This window comes from Triticum dicoccoides, chromosome 6B (genome assembly GCF_002162155.2).
Source record: "Triticum dicoccoides isolate Atlit2015 ecotype Zavitan chromosome 6B, WEW_v2.0, whole genome shotgun sequence".
Classification (NCBI taxonomy): Eukaryota; Viridiplantae; Streptophyta; class Magnoliopsida; order Poales; family Poaceae; genus Triticum; species Triticum dicoccoides.
In genome coordinates this window covers 337,399,830-337,422,819 of record NC_041391.1, presented here as the reverse complement: position 1 = coordinate 337,422,819, position 22,990 = coordinate 337,399,830, and the positions used below count along the sequence as shown (strand labels likewise).

Genomic DNA, 22,990 nt, shown 5'->3' with positions numbered 1-22,990 from the left:
CAGCCCAGCAGCAGCCAGCGCCGGCCCAGCCCACTGGCCCCTCCTCTGTCATCTTCGTCCTCGACAGGAAGATGGGCGCGTGCCCGACGCGCGCGCGCGCCGTTGCGCCACGCCACCAGCCTCCCTGCCTGCCTGCCCTCTCCCCTCCTCGTCTGGATGCCCCGGAACGACGCCACGCGGCCCCTCGACCCTCTCCCACTCTCCCGTGTCTCTCCCTCGTCTGCTCTCTCCCTCCCGAGCACCACCGAGCGGAGCTCGTCGCCGCCGCTCATCGGCTACGTAGCCACAGCCTCCCCCTCGCCTCTCCGACACGCGCAGAAGCTCCGCCACGACTTCCTCGTCTCCTCCGTCAAGCCACAAGACGCCAGATGCCCTGTGGAGCCGCCGTCGCCATCGTCTTCCTCCTCGGACGCCGCCGACCGCCGACTCCGATTCGCCGTCTCCAGTGCGTCCCCGAGCCCGCTTCGACGCCCGCTGCAACCGCGGTGAGCTCCGCCACCGTTCCCCTCTCTCCGTTTAGCTGCCCGCACGCCGTAGCCCTCCTCCCCACCACGGCCGAAGCCTCTCGCCGCCGTCCATGTCGCCGTCGTCGTCTCGGCCCGCCTCCGCCCAAACCGAGCACCCCATCATGCTCCCGGTGCCACGAGGGTGCCGCAGAGCCCCTCGGGTGGCCTCCCCGTGCCCCGCAGCCCGTTCCCGCTCGAAGCCGAACTCCGGCCGCCGCCGCGAGCTCCGCTCCGGCGAGCTCCGGCCACCCCAGCTCCCCCTACCTGCTCCGCTGGCTGCGCGAGAGCCCGGGCTACGCCCCGGTGCCCTTAGACACCGTCCCCGTGGCCTATGGCGCGGACTCCGCCGCGTCCAGAGGTCGCCGGCGGCGAGCCCCGTCGCCTGAGCCCCGCCATGTGGGCCCGGCCGTCAGGTGATTAGCTTAGTGCTAATCACCGCTTAGTTAACCCCCTGACACTGACAGTGAGCCCCGGCCCCTTAATCCTTTTAATTAAGCAAATAACTCCCCCTGTTAACTAACTGTGACACTGACGTGTGGACCCCACACGTCAGGTTTGACCCCAGTCAGCCGCAGTTGACTGCTTACGTCGTGCTGACGTCATGCTGGCGCAATAACATATTTTCTGGAATTAAAATAATTCAGGAAATTCCAGAAAATGTTCAAAACTTCAAAAATTCATATCAATTCAACCGTAGCTCAGATTAAAATAAATTATATATGAAAAATTATCAGAAAAATGTAATCTATCCATCTGTACTAGTTTCATGCATGACAAACCAACTTATACATGCTGAATATGAGAAAACACATTATGGCATATTAAGAGACTTATTTGAGTTGCATTTGAGCTTTTGGTTCAAATGGACTTCAAACCAAATGATTACTAGTTGCATTAGCTCAAACAACATCACATCTTCATGCCATGTTCATGCATCATATTGTTGCATATGCTTGTGTATTGATTGTTGGCACCGTTCCTTCTCGATAGGTCTTGCTTCGGAGACCGTTCCAGAGTACCTGTCTGTGAAGCAGTGCCTCCTCTGTTGATCTACCAGGCAAGCAAACCCCCTTGTTCATTCCGATACAATCCTACTCTCTCGCTCCTGCTCTCAGTTATTGCATTAGGACAACAACGATTCATCTGCTACTTTGTGTTGCGGTAGTTGAACCCATTCCTCTGCATGACCTGTCATTGCCACAGTAAATAGTTGAAACCCACTAGCATGTGTAGGAGTTGATTAAAGCCACTGATGTGTTCCTACCATGCTATGCCTGCTATTGCTTAGAGTTGTGTCAGGTCTGATTCATTGGGAATGAATTGGAGTGTTACGATATGTTCTGGTGCTGAGAGTTAAGTGTGTGAACACGATTTGGTAAAGGTAGCGGTGAGAGGCCATGTAGGAGTACATGGTGGGTTGTCTCACTGGAACCGTCCTTAAGCACTGAGTTCTATGTATGTTGTCCAATGACTCGATACTACCACACATTGGGCTCCGGGCGCTCCAAGCCCTCTCGACTTATTAACCAACTTGATCTCTGTCCAGGAGTCGCAACTAGTTTCTGGTGTTTGTAGGCAGTGTTAGTAGTCTACCAAGTGGCACCCGGCCAGGTGGGCTTGGGACAGACTAGGCACAAGTGGCACGGTGTACCAAGCGTAGATCCATCCGGCGAGGTGGGCTTGGGAACCCTGCACACATCATTTGGGGCCGTGAGTGAAACCCCGGCCGGATCTCCTTGCGGATGGAACCCGAATAGACGATAAACCTGGACTAGAGTCTTGTGTGGTTAGTCAGGTCGTGGCCGACACCCTCGCCAGGCTTCCGCTTGAAGGTTGCCGAGATACATGACGTGTACATGGCGGTAAGTGGCGAGAGCGTGTGTGAAGAAGTACACCCCTGCAGGGTTAACATGATCTATTCGAATAGCCGGGTCCGTGGTTATGGACTTCTTGGATGCTTACATGGTACATAGACAACTTGAAGTGGATACTATAAAATGCTCAAGAAGTGTGAGTGCTATGGATGGCCTTCTCGTAGGGAGACGGGGATGAATCCATAGTAGTGTATTGTGTGGTGATTAGTGGACTCGTGTGCGCCATATCACCTCAAGAGTTTCTGGTAGTCGTAGAACAGGATAGCCACTGAGTCAAAGCTGGCTTGCTGCAACTAAACCCCACATTACCTTCTTGATACACATGCATGTATGATAGGATCTGATGTAAGTCTTGCTGAGTACCTTTGTACTCATGTTGCTTTATTTATGTTTTTGCAGCGGAGACTTCGGTCTTAATAGTGTTCTCGTGGACTTCGACGAGTAGTTTGTACCTCAGATACGATCTTGATCGGATGTTGTAGATAGTCAGGCTCTTCAGCCTTTTTCATTTGTAGATGTCTGTACCCAGACATGTAATGCTTCCGCTTGTTGCTTGTATGCTCTGTATGATGGGTCTTGTGACCCCTGTTTGAAATAAAGGCTATGATGGCTCTTTGAGCTTTATCTATGTGAGTTATTGAGTTATGCTGTGATGCCATGTTGTACAACACATACTTGCATGTTATGCGTACGTGTAACGTGTATTGCTATGTGTGGGATCTGACTATCTAGTTGTTTATCCTTAGTAGCCTCTCTTACCGGGAAACGTCTCCTAGTGTTTCCACTGAGCCATGATAGCGTGCTACTGCTCCGGAACACTTAGGCTGGCCGGCATGTGTCCTTCTTTGTTCCTATGTCTGTCCCTTCGAGGAAATGTCACCCGATGAATACCGGAGTCCTGTTAGCCCGCTACAGCCCGGTTTACCGGAGTCCTGTTAGCCCAGTTGCTACAGCCCGGATTCACTCGCTGATGACCGACATGTTCGATGCTGGGTCATGTATGCCTGTCCCTGTAAGTTAGTGCCACTTTGGGTTCACGACTAGCCATGTCAGCTCGGGTTCTCTGTCATATGGATGCTAGCGACACTATCATATACGTGTGCCAAAAGGCGCAAACGGTCCCGGGCATGGTAAGGCGACACCCGTGGGAATACCGTGCGTGAGGCCGCAAAGTGATATGAGGTGTTACATGCTAGGTCGATGTGACTTAGGATCGGGGTCCTGACAGTAATTGATTTTCGTAAGTTAAGTAAAGCCACTAAGAAAGATCATTACCCTTTACCTTTTATTGATCAAATGCTAGAAAGGCTATCCAAACACACACATTTTTGCTTTCTAGATGATTATTCTGGCTTCTCTCAAATACCTGTATCAGCGAAGGATCAATCTAAAACTACTTTTACTTGCCCTTTTGGTACTTTTGCTTATAGACGTATGCCTTTTGGTTTATGTAATGCACCTGCTACCTTTCAAAGATGCATGATGGCTATATTTTTTGATTTTTGTGAAAAGATTTGTGAGGTATTCATGGATGACTTCTCCGTCTATGGATCCTCTTTTGATGATTGTTTGAGCAACCTTGATCGAGTTTTGCAGAAATGCGAAGACACTAGTCTCGTCCTGAATTGGGAAAAGTGTCATTTTATGGTTAATGAAGGCATTGTCTTGGGGCACAAGATCTCCGAGAGAGGTATTGAAGTTGATAAAGCCAAAGTTGATGCTATTGAAAAGATGCCATGTCCCAAGGACATAAAAGGTATAAGAAGTTTCCTTGGTCATGCCGGCTTTTATAGGAGGTTCATTAAGGACTTTTCTAAAATCTCTAGGCCTCTAACTAATTTATTGCAAAAAGATATTCCTTTTGTCTTTGATGATGATTGTGTAGAAGCATTTGAAACACGTAAGAAAGCCTTGATCACTGCACCTATTGTTCAGCCACCTGATTGGCATTTACCTTTTGAAATTATGTGTGATGCTAGTGATTATGCTGTAGGTGCTGTTTTAGGGCAAAGAGTCGATAAGAAATTGAATGTTATCCAGTATGCTAGTAAGACTCTTGACACTGCCCAGAGAAATTATGCTACTACTGAAAAAGAGTTCTTAGCAGTTGTGTTTGCATGTGATAAGTTTAGACCTTATATTGTTGATTCCAAAGTTACTATTCACACTGATCATGCTGCTATTAAATATCTTATGGAAAAGAAAGATGCTAAGCCTAGACTCGTTAGATGGGTTCTCTTGCTCCAAGAATTTGATTTGCATATTATTGATAGAAAGGGAGCTGAGAACCCCGTTGCAGACAACTTGTCTAGGTTAGAGAATGTTCTTGATGACCCATTGCCTATTAATGATAGTTTTTCTGATGAACAATTAGCGGTTTTCAATGCTTCTCGTACTGCTCCTTGGTATGCTGACTATGCTAATTACATTGTTGCTAAATATATACCTCCTAGTTTCACATACCAGCAAAAGAAAAAGTTCTTTTATGATTTAAGACATTACTTTTGGGACTATCCACACCTTTATAAAGAAGGAGTAGATGGTATTATTAGACGTTGTGTGCTTGAGCATGAACAGGAACAAATCCTACGCAAGTGTCACTCTGAATCCTATGGAGGACACAACGCTAGAGATAGAACTTCACACAAGGTACTACAATCTGGTTTTTATTGGCCTACTCTTTTCAAAGATGCTCGTAAGTTTGCCTTATCTTGTGATGAATGTCAAAGAATAGGTAACATTAGTAGACGTCAAGAAATGCCTATGAATTATTCCCTTGTTATTGAACCGTTTGATGTTTGGGGCTTTGATTATATGGGACCTTTTCCTGCCTCCAATGGTTATACACATATTTTAGTTGTTGTTGATTACGTTACTAAGTGGGTAGAAGATATTCCAACTAGTAGTGTTGATCATAACACTTCTATTAAAATGCTTAAAGAAGTTATTTTTCTGAGGTTTGGAGTCCCTAGATATCTTATGATTGATGGTGGTTCACACTTTATTCATGGTGCTTTCCGTAAGATGCTTGATAAGTATGATGTCAATCATAGAATCGCATCTCCTTATCACCCGCAGTCTAGTGGTCAAGTAGAGTTGAGCAATAGAGAGCTCAAATTAATTTTGCAAAAGACTGTGAATAGATCTAGAAAGAATTGGTCCAAAAAACTTGATGATGCATTATGGGCCTATAGAACTGCGTACAAAAATCCTATGGGTATGTCTCCATATAAGATGGTTTATGGAAAAGCATGTCATTTACCTCTTGAACTTGAACATAAGGCATATTGGGATATTAAAGAGCTCAATTATGACTTCAAACTTGCCGGTGAGAAAAGGTTATTTGATATTAGCTCACTTGATGAATGGAGAACCCAAGCATATGAGAATACCAAGCTTTTCAAAGAAAAAGTCAAATGCTGGCATGATAAGAGGATACAAAAGCGTGAGTTTAACGTAGGAGATTATGTGTTATTATTCAACTCTCTTTTAAGATTTTTTGCAGGAAAACTTCTCTCAAAATGGGAAGGTCCCTACGTTATCGAGGAGGTCTATCGTTCTGGTGCTATAAAAATCAACAACTTCGAAGGCACAAATCCGAGGGTGGTAAACGGCCAAAGAAATTAAACATTATATTTTAGGTAACCCTATCAATGTTGAAACTAATATTATTGAAACCATAACGCCTGAGGAATACATAAGCGACACTTTCCAGAATGTTCCAGACTCCGAAAAGGCATAGGTACGTGGTACAGTAAGTAAACCGACCCCAAAACAACTCTAATGGCAATTTTTATCAGTTTTGGATTATTTAAGAATTTTAGGAAGAAAGAAGTAGTCCAAAAGGGACACGAGGCTCCCACGAGAGAGGAGGCCGCCCCCACCCCCTGTAGGGTGCGCGCCCCTGTCTCGTGGGCACCTCGTGTGCCTCCCGGACTCTGTTTTCTTGTATGTTACGTATTTTGGTCAGTAAAAATTCATCATATATACTCCCAAAGGTTTTGACCACTGTATCATGCAAATATCCTCTGTTTTCATTTCGAGCTGTTCCCATTGCAGATTTGGAACAAGATGTCGTCCCAAGATTCGGAGGGAGAGAGCTACATGGCTGATTATATTGCAAACCCAAAAGTACATGGGGATGTGGAACATTATGGCTGGACCACAGAGGAAGAAGAAGACTATGATCCAAAGAGGAAGGAGGAGACAAGATCCGATGAAGAGGATGATCCTATACCTCAACATGGTGATATGCATGTGGAGTTCAAGAAGTCAAGCCTCCCTAAGGTCCAATCTATCCCACCACGTTTTTTGCAGGACAGCAAGGCAGCACTATGCAAAAATATAATGAAACTTGAGCTCGAGAATGAGGATCTGAGGGAGGAAAATTTTAGCCTCAGACGCAAGCTAGAGAAGAAAAATGCAACAACTCCACCGTCATTACCATCTCCATCACCTCCGAGGAAATAATCACATGGGTATGGGCACTCCCCTTGGCAACTTCCAAGCTTGGGGGAGGTGCCCCGGTATCGTATCACCATCACACTCCTATCTTTACCGCTTTATTTAGTTCGATCCTTTTAGTAGTATCTTGATCTATTAGTCTGAAGTTTTGATATCAAGTAGTTTTGAGTTTTGCTTTGTGATCTCTTTATGTAATCGAGTCCGTGTGCTATCTATAATAAAGATTATGAGTCAAGGGCTTTGCTATGTTGCTATGATCTGGAGAAAGTAGAAATAACAAAAGAGTTCATATTGATCTTATGGATAGTGATAACTTCACACATAGAAAGTATGAGGCATAAAAATTGTTGAGAGTTGATGAACGTGGCCTTGGTCATTGTTGCAATTAATAGGAAGTGATAAGGAAAGAGGGGTTCACATATAAATATATTATCCTGGACATCTTTTATGATTGTGAAGCACTCATTAAGTATGACATGCTAAAAGAGTTGATGTTGGACAAGGAAGACAACGTAATGGTTTATGTTTTCCGACATCTCAGTTAAAGTATATTGTCATTGACCTTCCAAACATGTTGAGCTTGCCTTTCCCCCTCATGCTAGCCAAATTCCTTGCACCAAGTAGAGATACTACTTGTGCTTCCAATTATCCTCAAACCCAGTTTTGCCATGAGAGTCCACCATACCTACCTATGGATTGAGTAAGATCCTTCAAGTAAGTTGTTATCGGTGCAAGCAATAAAAATTGCTCTCTAAATATGTATGACTTATTAGTGCAGAGAAAATAAACTTTGTACGAACTTGTTGTGGAAGTAATAAAAGCGACAGACTGCATAATAAAGGTCCACATACAAGGGGCAATATAAAGTGACGTTCTTTTGCACTAAGATTTTATGCATCAACCCTAAACGTGCATGACAACCTCTGCTTCCCTCTGCGAAGGGCCTATCTTTTACTTTCTGTTTTTACTTTATGCTTGAGTCAAGGTGATGCTCACCTTTCCCTTTTTATTTTTATCCTTTGGCAAGCTCCTCGTGTTTGAAAGATCATGATACATATATCCAATTAGATGTAAGTTGGCATAGGCTATTATTGTTGACATCACCTAAAGGTGAATACGTTGGGAGGCAACACAATAAGCCCCTATCTTTCTCAGTGTCTGGCTGAAACTCTATAACCACAAGTATTGCGTGAGTGTTAACAATTATAGGAGACTACGAGATAGTTGAGTATGTGAGCTTGCTGAAAAGCTCTATTGTTGACTCTTTCTGATGTTACGATAAATTGCAATTGCTTCACTAACTGAGATTATAGTTTTTTAGTTCCCAATGAAGTTTTTGAACCATACTTGACATTGTGAATTGCTTATTACTTGAGCATAGGAAATGATATGACAAAATACTTATATGTTGTTGTTATTAGAATGATCATGATGCCCTCATGTCCGTATTTTATTTTTATCGACACCTCTATCTCTAAACATGTGGACATATTTTTCGGTTTCGGCTTCTGCTTAAGGACAAGCGAGGTCTATGCTTGGGGGAGTTGATACGTCCATTTTGCATCATGCTTTTATATCAATATTTATTGCATTATGGGTTGTTGTTACACATTATATCTCAATACTTATGGCTATTCTCTCTTATTTTACAAGGTTTACCATGAAGAGGGGGAATGCCGACAGCTGGAATTCTGGCTGGAAAAGGAGCAAACGTTGGAAACCTATTCTGCATAACTCCAAAAATCATGAAACTCCATGAAACAACTTTTTGGATTTTATAAGAATTTATGAGCAAAAAAAATAGGCCAGGGGGCCCACACCCTGTCCAGGAGACAGGGGGCGCCCCCTCCTGTATGGCGCGGCCCCCTATCTCCTGGGCCCCCTGGTGGGCCTCCTGCGTCCATCTTCTGCTATATCATCACTTTTACCCTGGAAAAAATCGTGGGCAAGCTTACAGGATGAAACTTTGCCGCCACGAGGCGGAACCTTGGTGGAATCAATCTAGGGCTCTGGCGGAGCTGTTCTGCCGGGGACACTTCCCTCTGGGAGGGGGAAATCATCACCAACATCATCACCAACGATCCTCTCATCGGGAGGGGGTCAATCTCCATCAACATCTTCACCAGCACCATCTCCTCTCAAAACCCTAGTTCATCTCTTGTATCAAAACCACAAATTAGTACCTGTGGGTTGCTAGTAGTGTTGATTACTCCTTGTAGTTGATGTTGTTTGGTTTACTTGGTGGAAGATCATATGTTCAGATCCTTTATGCGTATTATTACTCCTCTGAATATGAACATGAATATGCTTTGTGAGTAGTTACGTTTGTTCCTGAGGACATGGGTGAAGTCTTGCTATTAGTGGTCATGTGAATTTGGTATTCGTTCGATATTTTGATGAGATGTATGTTGTCTTTCCTCTAGTGGTGTTATGTGAATGTCGACTACATGACACTTCACCATTATTTGGGCCTAGAGGAAGGCATAAGGAAGTAATAAGTAGATGATGGGTTGCTAGAGTGACGGAAGCTTAAACCCTAGTTTATGCGTTGCTTCGTTAGGGGTTGATATGGACCCATATGTTTAATGTTGTGGTTAGGTTTACCTTAATACTCCTTTTTGTAGTTGCGGATGCTTGAAATAGGGGTTAATCATAAGTGGGATGCTTGTCCATGTTAGGGCAGTACCCAAGTGCCGGTCCACCCACATATCAAATTATCAAAGTACCGAATGCGAATCTTACAAACGTGATGAAAACTAGCTTGACGATAATTCCCAATGTGTCCTCGGGAGCTCCTTCTTCATTATTAGAATTTGTCTAGGCTTATCCTTTGCTACATAAAGGATTGGGCCACCTTACTGCACTTTATTTACTTTATTTAACTTTTGCTTGTTACTATTTATCTTATCACAAAACTATCTATCACCTACTATTTCAGTGCTTGCAGAGAAAACCTTACTGAAAACCGCTTATCATTTCCTTCTGCTCCTCGCTGGGTTCGACACTCTTACTTATCGAAAGGACTACGATAGATCCCCTATACTTGTGGGTCATCAATAAGCGATTCTCAACAGGAAAGTGGGGAGGCGCACCGTTCTTGTCGCCTCTATAAAGGGATAAGGATTCCCCATTTTCACCCACGCCTTCTTCTTCCTCTGCTTATCCATCCTCACACCCTCGAGCTCCAGCGCCCTAGTTCACGCTTTCTTCGCACAGCCAAACATGTCCGGAGCAGGAGGCAAGTGGGTGGCCTCCACCGTGAAGGAGGAGCATATTGCGAAGCTCCGGGCGGCCGGATACTTGGCCGCAGGCATCGCGCATCGGCTACTAGACGAAGGGCAGATCATTCCAACTCCGGAACCCCACGAGAGGGTCGTGTTTCTCGCTCACTTCGTCCGTGGACTGGGATTTCCACTTCATTCCTTCGTTCGTGGGCTCATGTTCTACTACGGGCTAGATTTTCATGATCTAGCCCCAAATTTCGTCCTCAACATCTCGGCATTTATCGTCGTATGCGAGGCCTTCCTCGGCATCAAACCTCACTTTGGCTTGTGGCTACGAATCTTCTGCGTGAAGCCAAAGATCGTGAGCGGCCAGCAAGCGAAGTGTGGAGGCGCCATGGTGGGCAGGATGCCCAATGTTACCTGGCTCGACGGCTCCCTCGCGGAGACCGTGAAAGGGTGGCAATTGGGGTGGTTCTACATCACCGAGCCACGCGACGCCAACTGGGCGGTGGCCCCCGAATTCCGATCTGGAATTCCCATGTGGCTCACCTCTTGGGAAAAGAAGGGCCTGGCCTGGGGTGAGCCTGCGGAGCTGACCGAACTTCAAAACTGCATCAATAACATGATGGACAAGAAAATCAAACTTGTCGACATGGTCCAGGTCATGCTTGTCCGCCAGATTCTTCCGTGCCAAAGACAGGCATTTAATCTGTGGGAGTTCGTCTTGGCCGAACACAAGACGCTTCAAAAGCTCTATGGCATGACACACAAGGGCACATGGAAGGCGCTATTCAAGGCCTCCGAAATACCTCCTCCCACATCCGACGACCGCGGACTTCACGCCACGCGGCTCCCCCGTCCGGTGAGTTTCCTGACTACCACCGGATGCAGTTTTTCCCAATGTACTCATGGGGGAATCTTAAGTCATTGTGTGTATTTGATCAGGAGTATGTGGAGAAGGCGGAGCGGATTGACTGTCCAGCTCCACTGCCAGAAGGTCCAGCAGATACTCTCCTGACGGAGATGCTAGTCCCAGCGCCCTACAAGGCGCAGGAAAAGAAGGCCAAAAAAAAGGCCCCGGGGACCAGGAAGGGTCTCCGGCATAAGGTCGTACCGGACGCCTCGTCTGAAGACGACGAGGAACACTCCTCCCCCGAAGGGGAGGAGGAAGAGGAAAGGGCCGCCCCATCCGGAGAGGACGAGGGGCCTAAGAAGGCGGCCCAGGGGACCGGGAAGGGTCCCCGGCGCAAGGCCATCATACCCTCGTCGTTCGAAGATGACGTGGCAGATTCCTCCCGCGGAGGCGGGGGGAAACATGAAGAAACTCTGCCTCCCCGCACTGGGGAGGAGAAGAAGAGGAAGGCCGCCCCGGAGGGGGAGGCTAGGACGCCCAAGAAGGGAAAGGCGTCCCTTCCGGATTACTCCACCACGGCCGCCTATAGCGAGGAGGAGTAGCTGCCCAGGGGGAAGCCCCTAGTAAGATCGTAAGTATCCGCACCCCGTTGTACTTTAGTACGACTTTGCTTCATAGCTATTATAACGCCGAACACGTATATGCAGTCCGGCCAGGGTCCATCCCGAGGTATCCTCTTCGGATGGGTCCTTGAGTGATTCGGCGATGAACTCGCTCCCGACGGCCACTACTTCTCGGCCTGCGGACAACACAGAGGTGTTGTCCCAAAGGTTCCCTGAGCAGGGGGAGGTGACTCTGGAGACAACCCAAGGCGAAATCCCAGACGCCGGGTATGCGGGGCGTAAGATCCCCGCGGATTGTGCCGACGAGAGCCACAGCAAGTTGGGCTCTCTGCCGGACACTGTACCGGAACCTCCAATGGTTCTGGATTCGGGCAGGCGGCCCCTCGCTAAGGAGGGCGAGCCGTCCGTGCCGATGACTTCCGTTACGCTAGAGGCGTCAGATAGTCTGCAGGAAGCGCTTCGCGGCGCTTCCATGGATGAAGAGCACCGTACTCTTATGAGTGCGGTGATTCGGAAGGTTCTGTCTGCCAAGAGCGGACTAATCGAAGCCTGCACCAGCCTCCTGACAGGCTTTGAGGCAAGTAATAAAAAATGTGTGAAATTATCACCCGATAGGTAGTAGCCCCTGATACTCTGTTTGGTGTTTGGAACGAAAAGCCAAACGGAGGGTCGATTATAATCCGCAGGAGTCTAATAGTAGGTGTGCATGTGAATAAGCAGGCGGTGCAGCTTGCCACTGCTGCCCGCATGGCCGAGGTCGCCGGACTTAAACGGGACCTGGAGCAGGCACAGGGAGAGCTCGGCCTCACGAAGAGGCAGCTCAAAGAGAACAAAGGTGAGTGATACCCCGTTCGCATATCATAAAGAATAGACAAAAATTGGTGATTCTAACGACAAAGCGTCGTGTCTTTGTAATAGGGGCCACAACCGAAGTGGCGTCCCTGAATAAAGCGTTGTCCGAGGCCGAAGACAAGGCGGCCATGGAGTGCATTGAGCGCGAAAAGCAGAATGCTAGGGTGGGCGAGGTACAGCAAGAGCTCCAGGAGCTCGGCAAGAAGTTCGAGTCCTTGGAGCGTGACCTCAAGACGAAGGAGTCTGAGCTTGCAAAGGCCCTTGCAAGTGTGAAAGACGCCAAGGCCGAAGCCGAAAAGGCCCAGCAGGAAATCCAGGCGGCCAAGAAGATAGCGGCGGGTAAGACATTCTTTATGCAAAGCAAGCATGTGGAGGAGGTGTTTCTCTTACTTACCCGAATTCGGAGCTCTCCAAGGGCATTCACAGATCTGCCACGCAGCATATCAGATGCCGCGGAGTTCTACCGTGCCGAGGAGGGGAGCTCGACGGAGAAGCTATTCTGGTCCCAATATGCTGGAGCCGAACACCCGATGCCTCTGAGTGACCAATTGAAGCAATTGGTTGAACTCCACAGGGCGGCCGAATTGGCTATGAAAGATTTCATAGTTTGGATGTGGCCTATTGAGCCCTTGCCTGCCAGCTACTTCGGCTTGATAAAGCGGATGGTAAACGCCTGTCCGCGGCTTGAGGTGATTAAGCGATCCGTTTGCATTGAGGGTGCCCGCCGGGCCTTTGCCCGTGCGAAGGTGCATTGGGGCAAGCTGGATGCGGAGAAGCTGGTGAAGGACGGGCTGCCGGAGGACAAGGCGCATCGCTGTCCCGAAAAACATTATGATGGCATTATGAAAGGCGCTCGTCTCGTGGCCGATGAATGTACCAAGGACACGATCCTTGAGTAAATGTACTTCTGTCGTTGTTGTAATATAAAGACGAAGTTACTTGCGCTATATAGCGCTTTTTGATTTAAAATATTACCTTCTGTGCGGCTGTTTATAAAAATCTGAAAGTAGGCCAGTCGTCGGCTTCCGCCCCCACATAACTAGTACCGGGGTGTTCCTGGAAAAACCCAGACACTCTTTATCCAGATTTTTGGTCCCTGAAGGAGGTGTTTGGCGCAGCGAACAAGGCAATCAAACTATGCGGCTTTATAACTTTCACTTAGCCATAGAAGTCTACAATTTTAAATTTCGGCGAAGCCCCTAGAATTCGGAAAGCCGAATTGGGGCGCTATATACGCCTAAATCGGACGAAGCCGATTCCTCGCCTAAAGCGGAAAAAATCTTTAAGGATTTTAAGACCTCTCGAACAGCGACCAGCTCTCGCCGCATCATGTCGGTCAGTTTTCGGCTTTCTCTACTGAGGTGCTCGTCCGGAAGAACCGGGACACAATCGCAGTAGTTCTCCCTGCGCTACCTTAGCCGATATAACGGAACGTAAGGTACCAAAATAAGGGAGCCGGGCAAACCCAACTATTGACCCAAGACATGATTCAGAGCTGATGCATATAGTGCTATAAGTTCGGGTGCCGCACTGTTGAAAGTGTCCGAACTTGTCTTGCCGTGTTATGGGGCGCCATAAGGAGCCATGGCAAACTAAACGTACCAAGGTGTACGGATGCAATATTAAATAAACATTTATAGAAAAAATGTGCAAATAGGAATAATAAGCTGACGCTATATATTATTTCCCATTGATAAATAATACGTATAAGCGTATGTTTACAATGAATGTGTTAAGCAGAAGTAAATAGGACTATTTGACATGTCCCATCCAAGGGCGGGCTGCATGTAGGTATATAAAACAGGTATAACGATCGTGAACAGATTCCACCTGGATATTCCCTTTGTGCGCAAAGCCTTTTGCCTCCTTGGTTTTTTCTCCTGTGCAAGTCCGACAATCCGGCTCTTCTGAAGAGGCTACCCGAAAGCCGTATCCTGAAAGGTAAAAAGGAGGATTATTAAAGTATGTTGCGGCTGAGTCACATTGTTTGACTGAGTCCCTTATTGTGCCTCCGCCTATGCCCATGGTATTTTTAGTGCGTAATTGTGTACGCGCGGCATGAATGTTGCCTTGATGGTGCTAGAGCGGAGGCCGGACTGCTAGTCACGCTTTTGGCGTGCCTGGCGATCTTGTTGCGGGGTACTCCGAACTCACTTGACGGTGTTCGGGGTTGTTGTCACCGGATTGGTGGTTTGTTGGAGAAGGCCGCATTGTACTTTCGCCGCGAGGGCTGCAGTATGCCCTTCTGTACGGAGAGAGCGGTCCATGTTTCCGTTGACTGTTATGACCCCGCGAGGTCCTGGCATCTTGAGCTTGAGGTATGCATAGTGTGGTACCGCATTCAATCAAGCGAATGCGGTTCATCCAAGTAGTGCGTGATAACCACTGCGGAAAGGGACGATGTCGAAGATTAACTCCTCACTTCAGAAGTTATCCGGAGATCCGAAGACCACTTCCAGTGTTATTGAGCCCGTGCAACGGGCCTCTACTCCTGGAATTACACCTTTGAAGGTGGTTTTGGTGGGCTTAATCCTTGAAGGGTCGATGCCCATTTTGCGCAATGTGTCCTGATAAAGCAGGTTCAGGCTGCTGCCGCCATCCATAAGGACTCACGTGAGGTGGAATCCGTTGATGATTGGGTCTAGGACCAGTGCGGCTGAACCGCCGTGACGGATGCTGGTAGGGTGATCCCTATGATCGAAGGTGATCGGACAAGCTGACCATGGGTTGAATTTTGGGGCGACTGGCTCCATTGCATAGATGTCCCGTAGTGCTCGCTTCCGTTCCCGTTTGGGAATATGGGTGGCGTAGGTCATGTTGACCGTTTTCACCTGGGGAGGAAATTTCTTCTATCCTCCTGTGTTCGGGCGCCGGGGCTCCTCGTCATCGTCGTTGTGCAACCCCTTGTCCTTGTTTTCGGCGTTTATTTTACCGGCCTGTTTGAACACCCAGCAGTCTCTGGTAGTGTGGTTTGCTGGCTTATCCGGGGTGCCATGAATTTGGCACGAGCGTTCAAGTATGCGGTCCAGACTGGATGGTCCCTGATTGTTTCTTTTGAACGGCTTTTTCCGCTGACCGGATTTGGAGCCACTGAATCCGGCATTGAATGTCGTGTTTAGTGTTGTCGCCGTTGTTTCGTCGCTTATGTCTGTTGCGCCGTGGCTTGCCGTTATTGTCGCGGACATCTGAGGTGCCGGAATTTATAGGCGTGGTGCTACTGCGGGCCAACCAGCTGTCCTCGCCCGCGCAAAAACGGGTCACGAGTGTCATGATGGCCGCCATGGACTTTGGTTTTTCCTGGCCGAGGTGTCGGGCGAGCCACTCGTCACGGATATTATGCTTAAAGGCCGCCAGGGCTTCAGCGTCCGGACAGTCGACTATTTGGTTCTTTTTGGTTAGGAACCGAGTCCAGAATTTCCTGGCTGACTCTCCGGGCTGTTGGGTAATGTGGCTCAGGTCATCGGCATCCGGTGGTCGCACATATGTGCCCTGGAAGTTGTCAAGGAACGCGTCCTCCAGGTTTTCCCAACTGCCAATGGAATTTGCCGGCAGGCTGTTTAGCCAATGTCGGGCCAGTCCTTTGAGTTTAAGGGGAAGATACTTGATGGCGTGTAGATCGTCTCAGCGGGCCATGTGAATGTGGAGAAGGAAATCTTCGATCCATACTGCGGGGTCTGTTGTGCCATCGTATGATTCGATGTTTATGGGTTTAAACCCTTCTGGGAATTCATGATCCATCACTTCGTCAGTGAAGCAGAAGGGGTGTGCGGCGCCTCTATGCCGGGCTATGTGGCTACGCAGTTCGAATGAGTCTGGGTGACTATATTCGGCCTGGCCGGACTAGTTCATAGTGTATCCGGCGTGACGATCATCGTCACATGTTGGGGCGTGCCCCCCCGATCCGTAGATCGTTCTTGGCTGTCCTGCCTTGTTTTCCAGTATATCTTGCAGGTCCTGCCTATTGCCCCGGGCCGTAGCGTATTGGCGTGGGGTGCAGGCTGGTATTCGGGCTGATATGTTGTTTTATCCCGGCCATGAGGTGGCCGGTTAGCCGTGTGGCGCTCGAGTCCGTATTCTTCAACTGCCAGGACTTCAGTCTATCTGTCTGTGAGCAGGTCTTGATCAGATTGGAGCTGCTGCTGCTTCTTTTTCAGGCTCCTCGCAATGGCCATAAGCCGGCGCTTGAAGCGCTCCTGCTCCACGGGGTTCTCAGGCACGCCGAACTCGTCGTCGCCGAGGCTAATCTCGTCTTCAGAGGGGGCATGTAGTTGTCCTCCTCCGGATGTCCGTCCGTCGCATGTTCGTCTGGGCTGACTTGCTCGTCTTCCTGCTCGGCCTGCTTGAAGGCAGGCTAATCGGGGTTGTATTCATCTTCGGCACCATCCGGATTGTTTTCATCTCCTATGTCGGTATTGCTGTGGCGGGGCTTGGAGCGGCGCCGACGACGCCCATGCTTTGCTTTCTTCCCTGAGGGGTTATCCTCCATTGCCTCATCGCCATTGGTTTCCTTCGGAGTGTCCACCATATATATATATGTATATCATATGAGGAGGTGGTTTTCCACCGCCCCGTGGGCGGTGGTTCCTATTCTTCTCCTGCATCGTCGTCCATACCGTCGATGTCTTTAGAGTCGAAGTCAAGCACGTCGGTTAAATCATCGACCGTGGCAATGAAGTGGGTGGTGGGTGGGCAACGAATTCCTTCGCCGCCTGCTTCCCACTTGAGCTGGACATAGTTCGGCCGAGAGTCTCCTGACAAAGAGAGGGACTTTAAAGAGTTCAGCATGTCACCGAAGGGCGAGTGTTGGAAGATATCCGCAGCAGTGAACTCCATTACGGAGCGCAACCAGATTCGGCGGGCTAGGAGGCGGGCGGACTGGAACCTACAACCGGATACGAGTCCCAAGGTCCGGTGTCATAGGCTTCCTTGGGGGTGAAGTCTGTGTTCGGCTCTACTGCCGACGGGTATGCGGCCTCCGGGGCAGGGTCCATCCACCCGTCCTTGGGCGACACAATCTGCCCCGGATTTAGGTCTGGGGTTCCTGCAGGGGTGATATCCCGAGCATTGTCCGACAGCAGGTCTAAGCCGTGCTCATCGTGACTGTCCGGCGCTCCTAGCGCGGGCCCAAACCCGTTGAAGATCAAGTCTCTGCGGATATCGGCCGTGTAGTTTGAGTTTCCGAACCTGACCTAGTGGCCAGGGGCGTAGCTGTCGATCTTCTCCAGATGGCCAAGCGAATTGGCCCGTAGTACGAAGCCGCCGAACACGAAGATCTGTCCGGGGAGAAAAGTCTCACCCTGGATCATGTTGTTGTTGATCGAAGGGACCATCAAGCCTTGCAGCGACGACACAGAGGAACTCTCAATGAAAGCACCAATGTCGGTGTCAAAACCGACGGATCTCGGGTAGGGGGTCCCGATCTGTGCATCTAAGGCTAATGGTAATAGGAGGCAAGGGACAAGATGTTTTACCCAGGTTCGGGCCCTCTCGATGGAGGTAAAACCCTACTTCCTGCTTGATTGATATTGATGATATGGGTATTACAAGAGTTGATCTACCACGAGATCGTAGAGGCCAAACCCTAGAAGCTAGCCTATGATGATTATGATCTTGTCTCTAAGGACTAAACCCTCCGGTTTATATAGACACCGGAGAGGGCTAGGGTTTACATGGATTCAGTTACAAAGAAGGAAATATAATATCCGGATCGCCAAGCTTGTCTTCCACGCAAAGGAGAGTCCCATTCGAACACGGGACGAAGTCTTGAGTCTTGTATCTTCACGGTCCAACAGTCCGGCCAAGGTGTATAGTCCAGCTGTCCGGATACCCCCTAATCCAGGACTCCCTCAACCGTCACCACGCCGTCGTGCTTCCAGAACTCATCCACTACTTCACCGTCTTGCTGGACCAAGAAGGTGAGGACGTCATCGAGCTGAACGTGTGTTGAACGCGGAGGCGCCGTATGTTCGGTACTCGATCGGTTGGATCACGAAGAAGTTCGACTACATCAACCGCGTTAACAAGCGCTTCCGCTTACGGTCTATGAGGGTATGTAGATACACTCTCCCCTCTTGTTGCCATGCATCTCCATGGATAGATCTTGCGTGTGCGTAGAATTTTTTTTGTTTTCCATGCAACGTTCCCCAACAGCAATAGCGAGAGAGGAAGGGGAAATCGTGCAGAGAAAATGGTGGCCCTTTACTAAGAGTCGCTTTACTGCGCCGCGGACCTCGCCGCTTCCCGATATAAGCGTGTCGTTATGCGCGAGTGGGATAACCAAAATTTGATCATATCCCTTAAAAAACAGGGCACGATCTCCATATCGATGGGACGTGCCAATGGAGGAGTCGCCTCAAACCGTGGTTTTTACAACGATTCAGTGATTGTGGCCAGCCGTGACCTTTCGCCAAAAGTTTTCAGGCAAGGGCACTGTTCACACTTGAGCGGTTGGCCTTCGAGGCTAAGCAATGTTCACAATTCGGAGTCAGGTAATAATCCGGATGACCCATGGCCGAACTTGGACGAGTGGCCCTTGAGGGATACGTATGGTGGGCCCAACGGCGGTTCGACGAATCAGGAGGTCATCGGCAGCCGAACTATTGACATCCGAACATTGAGGGGGTGAAGAACTCATCTCGCAAGTCGGAGACTTCGGACGTGCAGAACTACCAGAAATCATGAACCCCGGCGTTGGAGACTAGTTCGGGGGCTACTAAGGGAGTCTGGGACTAAGGGGTCCTTGGGCTGCCGGACTATCTCATGTGGGCCGGACAGGCGGGCCGCTCTGTGACTACTAGAAGGTCGAGCTATAAGGCGACTCCGTGTCCGGACAAGAAACCTTGGAAGCCTTGGTGTGCCTTCCAAGTCAAGATGGTAGAATCGGCATGTTTATTCCTTCATTGTAACCGGTCATGTGTGACCCTAGTATCCCTGGTGCCTATATAAACCAGAGGGTTTAATCCGTAGAGGCTAGAAGAAGCCTACTCGCCTAGGGTTTAATTCATCTAATCTCGTGGTAGATCGACTCAGTAATCACCCTATACACTTCAATATAATCAAGCAGGATTTAGGGTTTTACCTCTTCGAGAGGGCCCGAACCTGAGTAAAGATCGTCTCCTTCGTCCTTTGTTCCCCATTGATCTAAGATCCACAACTCGGAACCCCCTACCCGAGATCCGCCGGTTTTGACACCGACACAAGGGGAGCAAGAACCGAATTTCGGGTGGAGATTTCAGCACTTTGGAGCCACCATGATGAAGTGCAAGGACATGGACAAAATATACAAGATGCTCTTTCATTAATTTCATCCATAGCTTAATATAGGTGTTGCGCCACCTTGTTTTTAGGCCAGGCCCATGTAATTTTAAAATACTACTTTTAGGCTTTTTAGAGTCTATATTATAGGGGGAACGACTCAGGAGGTGTTTTAGTCCCACCTTGCCAAGGGAGGACAAAATCTCCTCTCTTTCCCCCTACAAATAGAGCCCTTAATGCACCCTTTAGACTTCGGGTTTTGTTTAGATTAAAAGTTCGTCATAGCTGCAACTTCGCGTACTTCGTTTGCGTTCTACGACCAGACAAAGACGTCACAGAACCCCACCTTCATTAATAAAGCTTTCCTCTTATATTCGCAATATCCAGATTGCAATTTCAGTTTCTTGCTTATTCTTCATTTGCGTGCACGAAACAAACCCTCGTGGTCAGGTTGATCGTGCTCCAGCGTGGTCAATAACCTCTTGGAGTTGGTTTAGCGATTGATAAGGCGCGACGTCCTCACACGTTCATAGTCAGATCTTTAAAGTCTACTCCACCAAAAAGATAGCTACCATCTCATCGAAAGACGGGATACCTTTGCCTCTATCACGACCCAAACTAAAAACCAGACAATCCCATCCGCTCGGCCGACCCAAACAGACAAAAAGCATTCAAAAAAAAGTTGTGGACGCGAAAAAAAATGCATCGGCCACCTATTGGGTGACGCGGCCGACCCAAACAAAAAATCAGGCAATACCATCCGCTTGGCCGACCCAAACAGACAAAAAGAGGACAATACGTGCATCCGTTTGGGTTGCATGTTGGAGCTACCCAAACAAATAAAAAGCGGACAATAGAAAATCAGACAATCTCATCCACTCGACCGACCCAAACAGACAAAAAGCAGACAACACGTTTGGGTTGGCGCAGACAACGCGTTTGGGTTGGCGCATTGGAGTTACGTTGGAGTTGCTCTTACCATCGCTTAGCTTTTCAAATGTTACACAGAAATGGCCGAATAAATGGATAGAATTGAATCAATGAAGTTTATTTTAACATGGTGTGTTTATACATGTAGTGCAGGCAGCTGTTTCAATTACAACATGGGTATGGACAATGTTACAAGTGGAAATGTTGAAACTATACACTGATGTTACAGCTAATTAGTACTACGAGGCAGAACAGACAATTGCCTTGGGAAGTATAAACAATTACCAATTGGCAATATAAAAAATAACATTTGTATTGTGTGTCTATAGAACATCACCAGCTATAGATTATCCCAATCAGTGGACCCCAGGGGAATGTACTTTGATCGGTCAGTTCGAATTCCCCTAAACCCTGTTGTTCTTGAGGAAACCATTGGCATTGCAAGCACCGAAGAAGCGCTGATGGTCTCCTCCCCAAGGCCAAGTGACATGGAGCAAGCCGACTGCAAACAAAATCACATGAGGAAGGCATATCTGCATCAACGCAAAAGCATACCTTGATCTAGAAAAAGACGCACTGACCTTTGCTCTCGACAATATGCATTTTGCTTTCACTTTTACTGAGGTTGAGAATGAGTCCATATCATCTACTTCCGTCTCCTCCATCGGCAACTTTCTTGGCCTGCAATTTCCTGATACATGTGCTTCACTGAAAAGGCGAAGTAAAAAAGACATTCACTGTAAAATGCAATGAAGCATAAGGTTTAACTAGTGGAAAGAGCAGATAGCAACAAAAACCTGTTCATATCAATTGCCGCGTCCTTTGTGGCGTTAGAGCCATCTTTGGTGTCAGCTACTAAGAATTTCCATGGTCAAAACCATTTTATGTTTATGTAAAAGCACATGAAATCAACTTATTGCCAAGTGCGCACCTTTATTTTCATCAGGTGCTAGCAAGGATATGCCTATGAAGACAAATGTCATGCCCAGCAGGAACATTATTATCCTGAGTGTATCAAACACCTAGGGCAAGTCAAAAGCTTCAATTAGTGCATGACCAAACGCAAAATTCACTTGCCATTACAAACATTCATGAATAAGAACTTACTTGATACTCTTGAAAGTAAACAAATCCTGTACAAATAGAGAAGAAAGTCCATGCAATCTGAAACATTGGGACAATCAGTATTGCATCAAACAGAGACAGTCCTTCATTCAGTCTCGCCATCTGTGCCACAGTAGAGTCAGATTACACAACAATATCAATCACAACAGAATGTATCGTTGTCTCAGAATAATGCAATAGCTTAGTGTCTGCACTACATTACCCAAAATCCAGCTGTACAGAGAAATAACAGAAGAATTGAGTATGTGAACCAGCTGTGGAATTGGTATCTGCTGCTCATGGTCAGCCTCAGCATGTTAGACCTAGTAGTAACCAAATAAAGGTCGGGAGTATTGCAGGGTAGTCAGAAACTCGCAATCAAAGAGGATATGCATGTCATATGCATAAATCTCAGTCAAACCTACAGTGATTTCGCAAACAAGACGGAGCAAGATCCAATGGCACCAGATACAATAGCGTAAGAAAAGGGCAGCAGTGTTCGCCAATGTGTGCTAGTATCTTTTGCATTATCTGAAAGAATTGTCTCTCCACACCTGCAGCAGAGTATTGTAACAGGTAAGAAACAACATAATCGAACGTTTCTAAAGAGGCTAGGTTTTAAGAGGACAATTTCACCTATAGAGATATTGACTGAGTGCAACAACAAAGACCAATGACATACAATAGAGAACAAAGACCAAGTTGCTGTATTTCGCAATCAGCTGCTCCGGAGTATAAACTGTCCACGTATTTATATCATCAGAAGATTTACTTACAAGTTAGAACACAGATAAAGCTGCGGGCTTACAGCTATACATCGTAATAGTATATGCTGCACCCAAGGTAATATGTTCCCTTGCAGGAGCGATGGTGTTACAATTGGCATGGAAACAAAAGCATACCAAAATAAAAACAAAAACTCTAGTCTATAGGGAAACATACAACATAAATAATGTATTAAATAACTCATACCAGGAGATTGGTGATTGCCGAAGGAAACTAAGAAGACATTGCCGAAGACAATAAAAGTTGTGGCTACCATGACCCTGAAATAAAGTAAAATCCCAATTACTCTCATTTCATGATTCAATGTATTCATTCTAATATTTATTAATGTGGTCCCAAGAAGCTAAATATACATACTTCACTGAAATGGTCTTGTTCAACACAACGTAGGCAAATGCAATATTGGATACAAACTGAATTGATCCAAGAGCTGCAAGAAGTGACTGCAGTAAAATTACATGACCAATCATTTTCCAAATCATCTGAGTCACTAGAATGGAACGGGATACGAAAAACATGG

At 47.6% G+C, this 22,990-nt stretch overlaps 1 protein-coding gene across 2 annotated transcripts in view; it reads right to left on the bottom strand.

Moving 5' to 3' along the window:
• Positions 1 to 20,677: 20,677 nt before the first annotated feature.
• Positions 20,678 to 22,990, bottom strand: part of LOC119322761 (probable magnesium transporter NIPA8) — a 4,412-nt gene continuing 2,099 nt past the window's right edge. The window contains exons 5-14 of one of the 2 annotated variants that reach the window (XM_037596268.1): positions 22,828 to 22,913; positions 22,657 to 22,730; positions 22,321 to 22,423; positions 22,110 to 22,238; positions 21,908 to 22,007; positions 21,688 to 21,807; positions 21,512 to 21,602; positions 21,378 to 21,432; positions 21,162 to 21,288; positions 20,678 to 21,082 (exon numbers count right to left, since the gene is read on the bottom strand). In XM_037596268.1, coding sequence (XP_037452165.1) covers positions 20,921 to 21,082; positions 21,162 to 21,288; positions 21,378 to 21,432; positions 21,512 to 21,602; positions 21,688 to 21,807; positions 21,908 to 22,007; positions 22,110 to 22,238; positions 22,321 to 22,423; positions 22,657 to 22,730; positions 22,828 to 22,913 — 1,047 coding nt within the window. In that variant the 3' untranslated portion in view covers positions 20,678 to 20,920. Of the gene's footprint in view, positions 21,083 to 21,161; positions 21,289 to 21,377; positions 21,436 to 21,511; positions 21,603 to 21,687; positions 21,808 to 21,907; positions 22,008 to 22,109; positions 22,239 to 22,320; positions 22,424 to 22,656; positions 22,731 to 22,827; positions 22,914 to 22,990 lie in introns of both variants that reach the window. The other variant, XM_037596267.1, reaches the window with a different exon arrangement.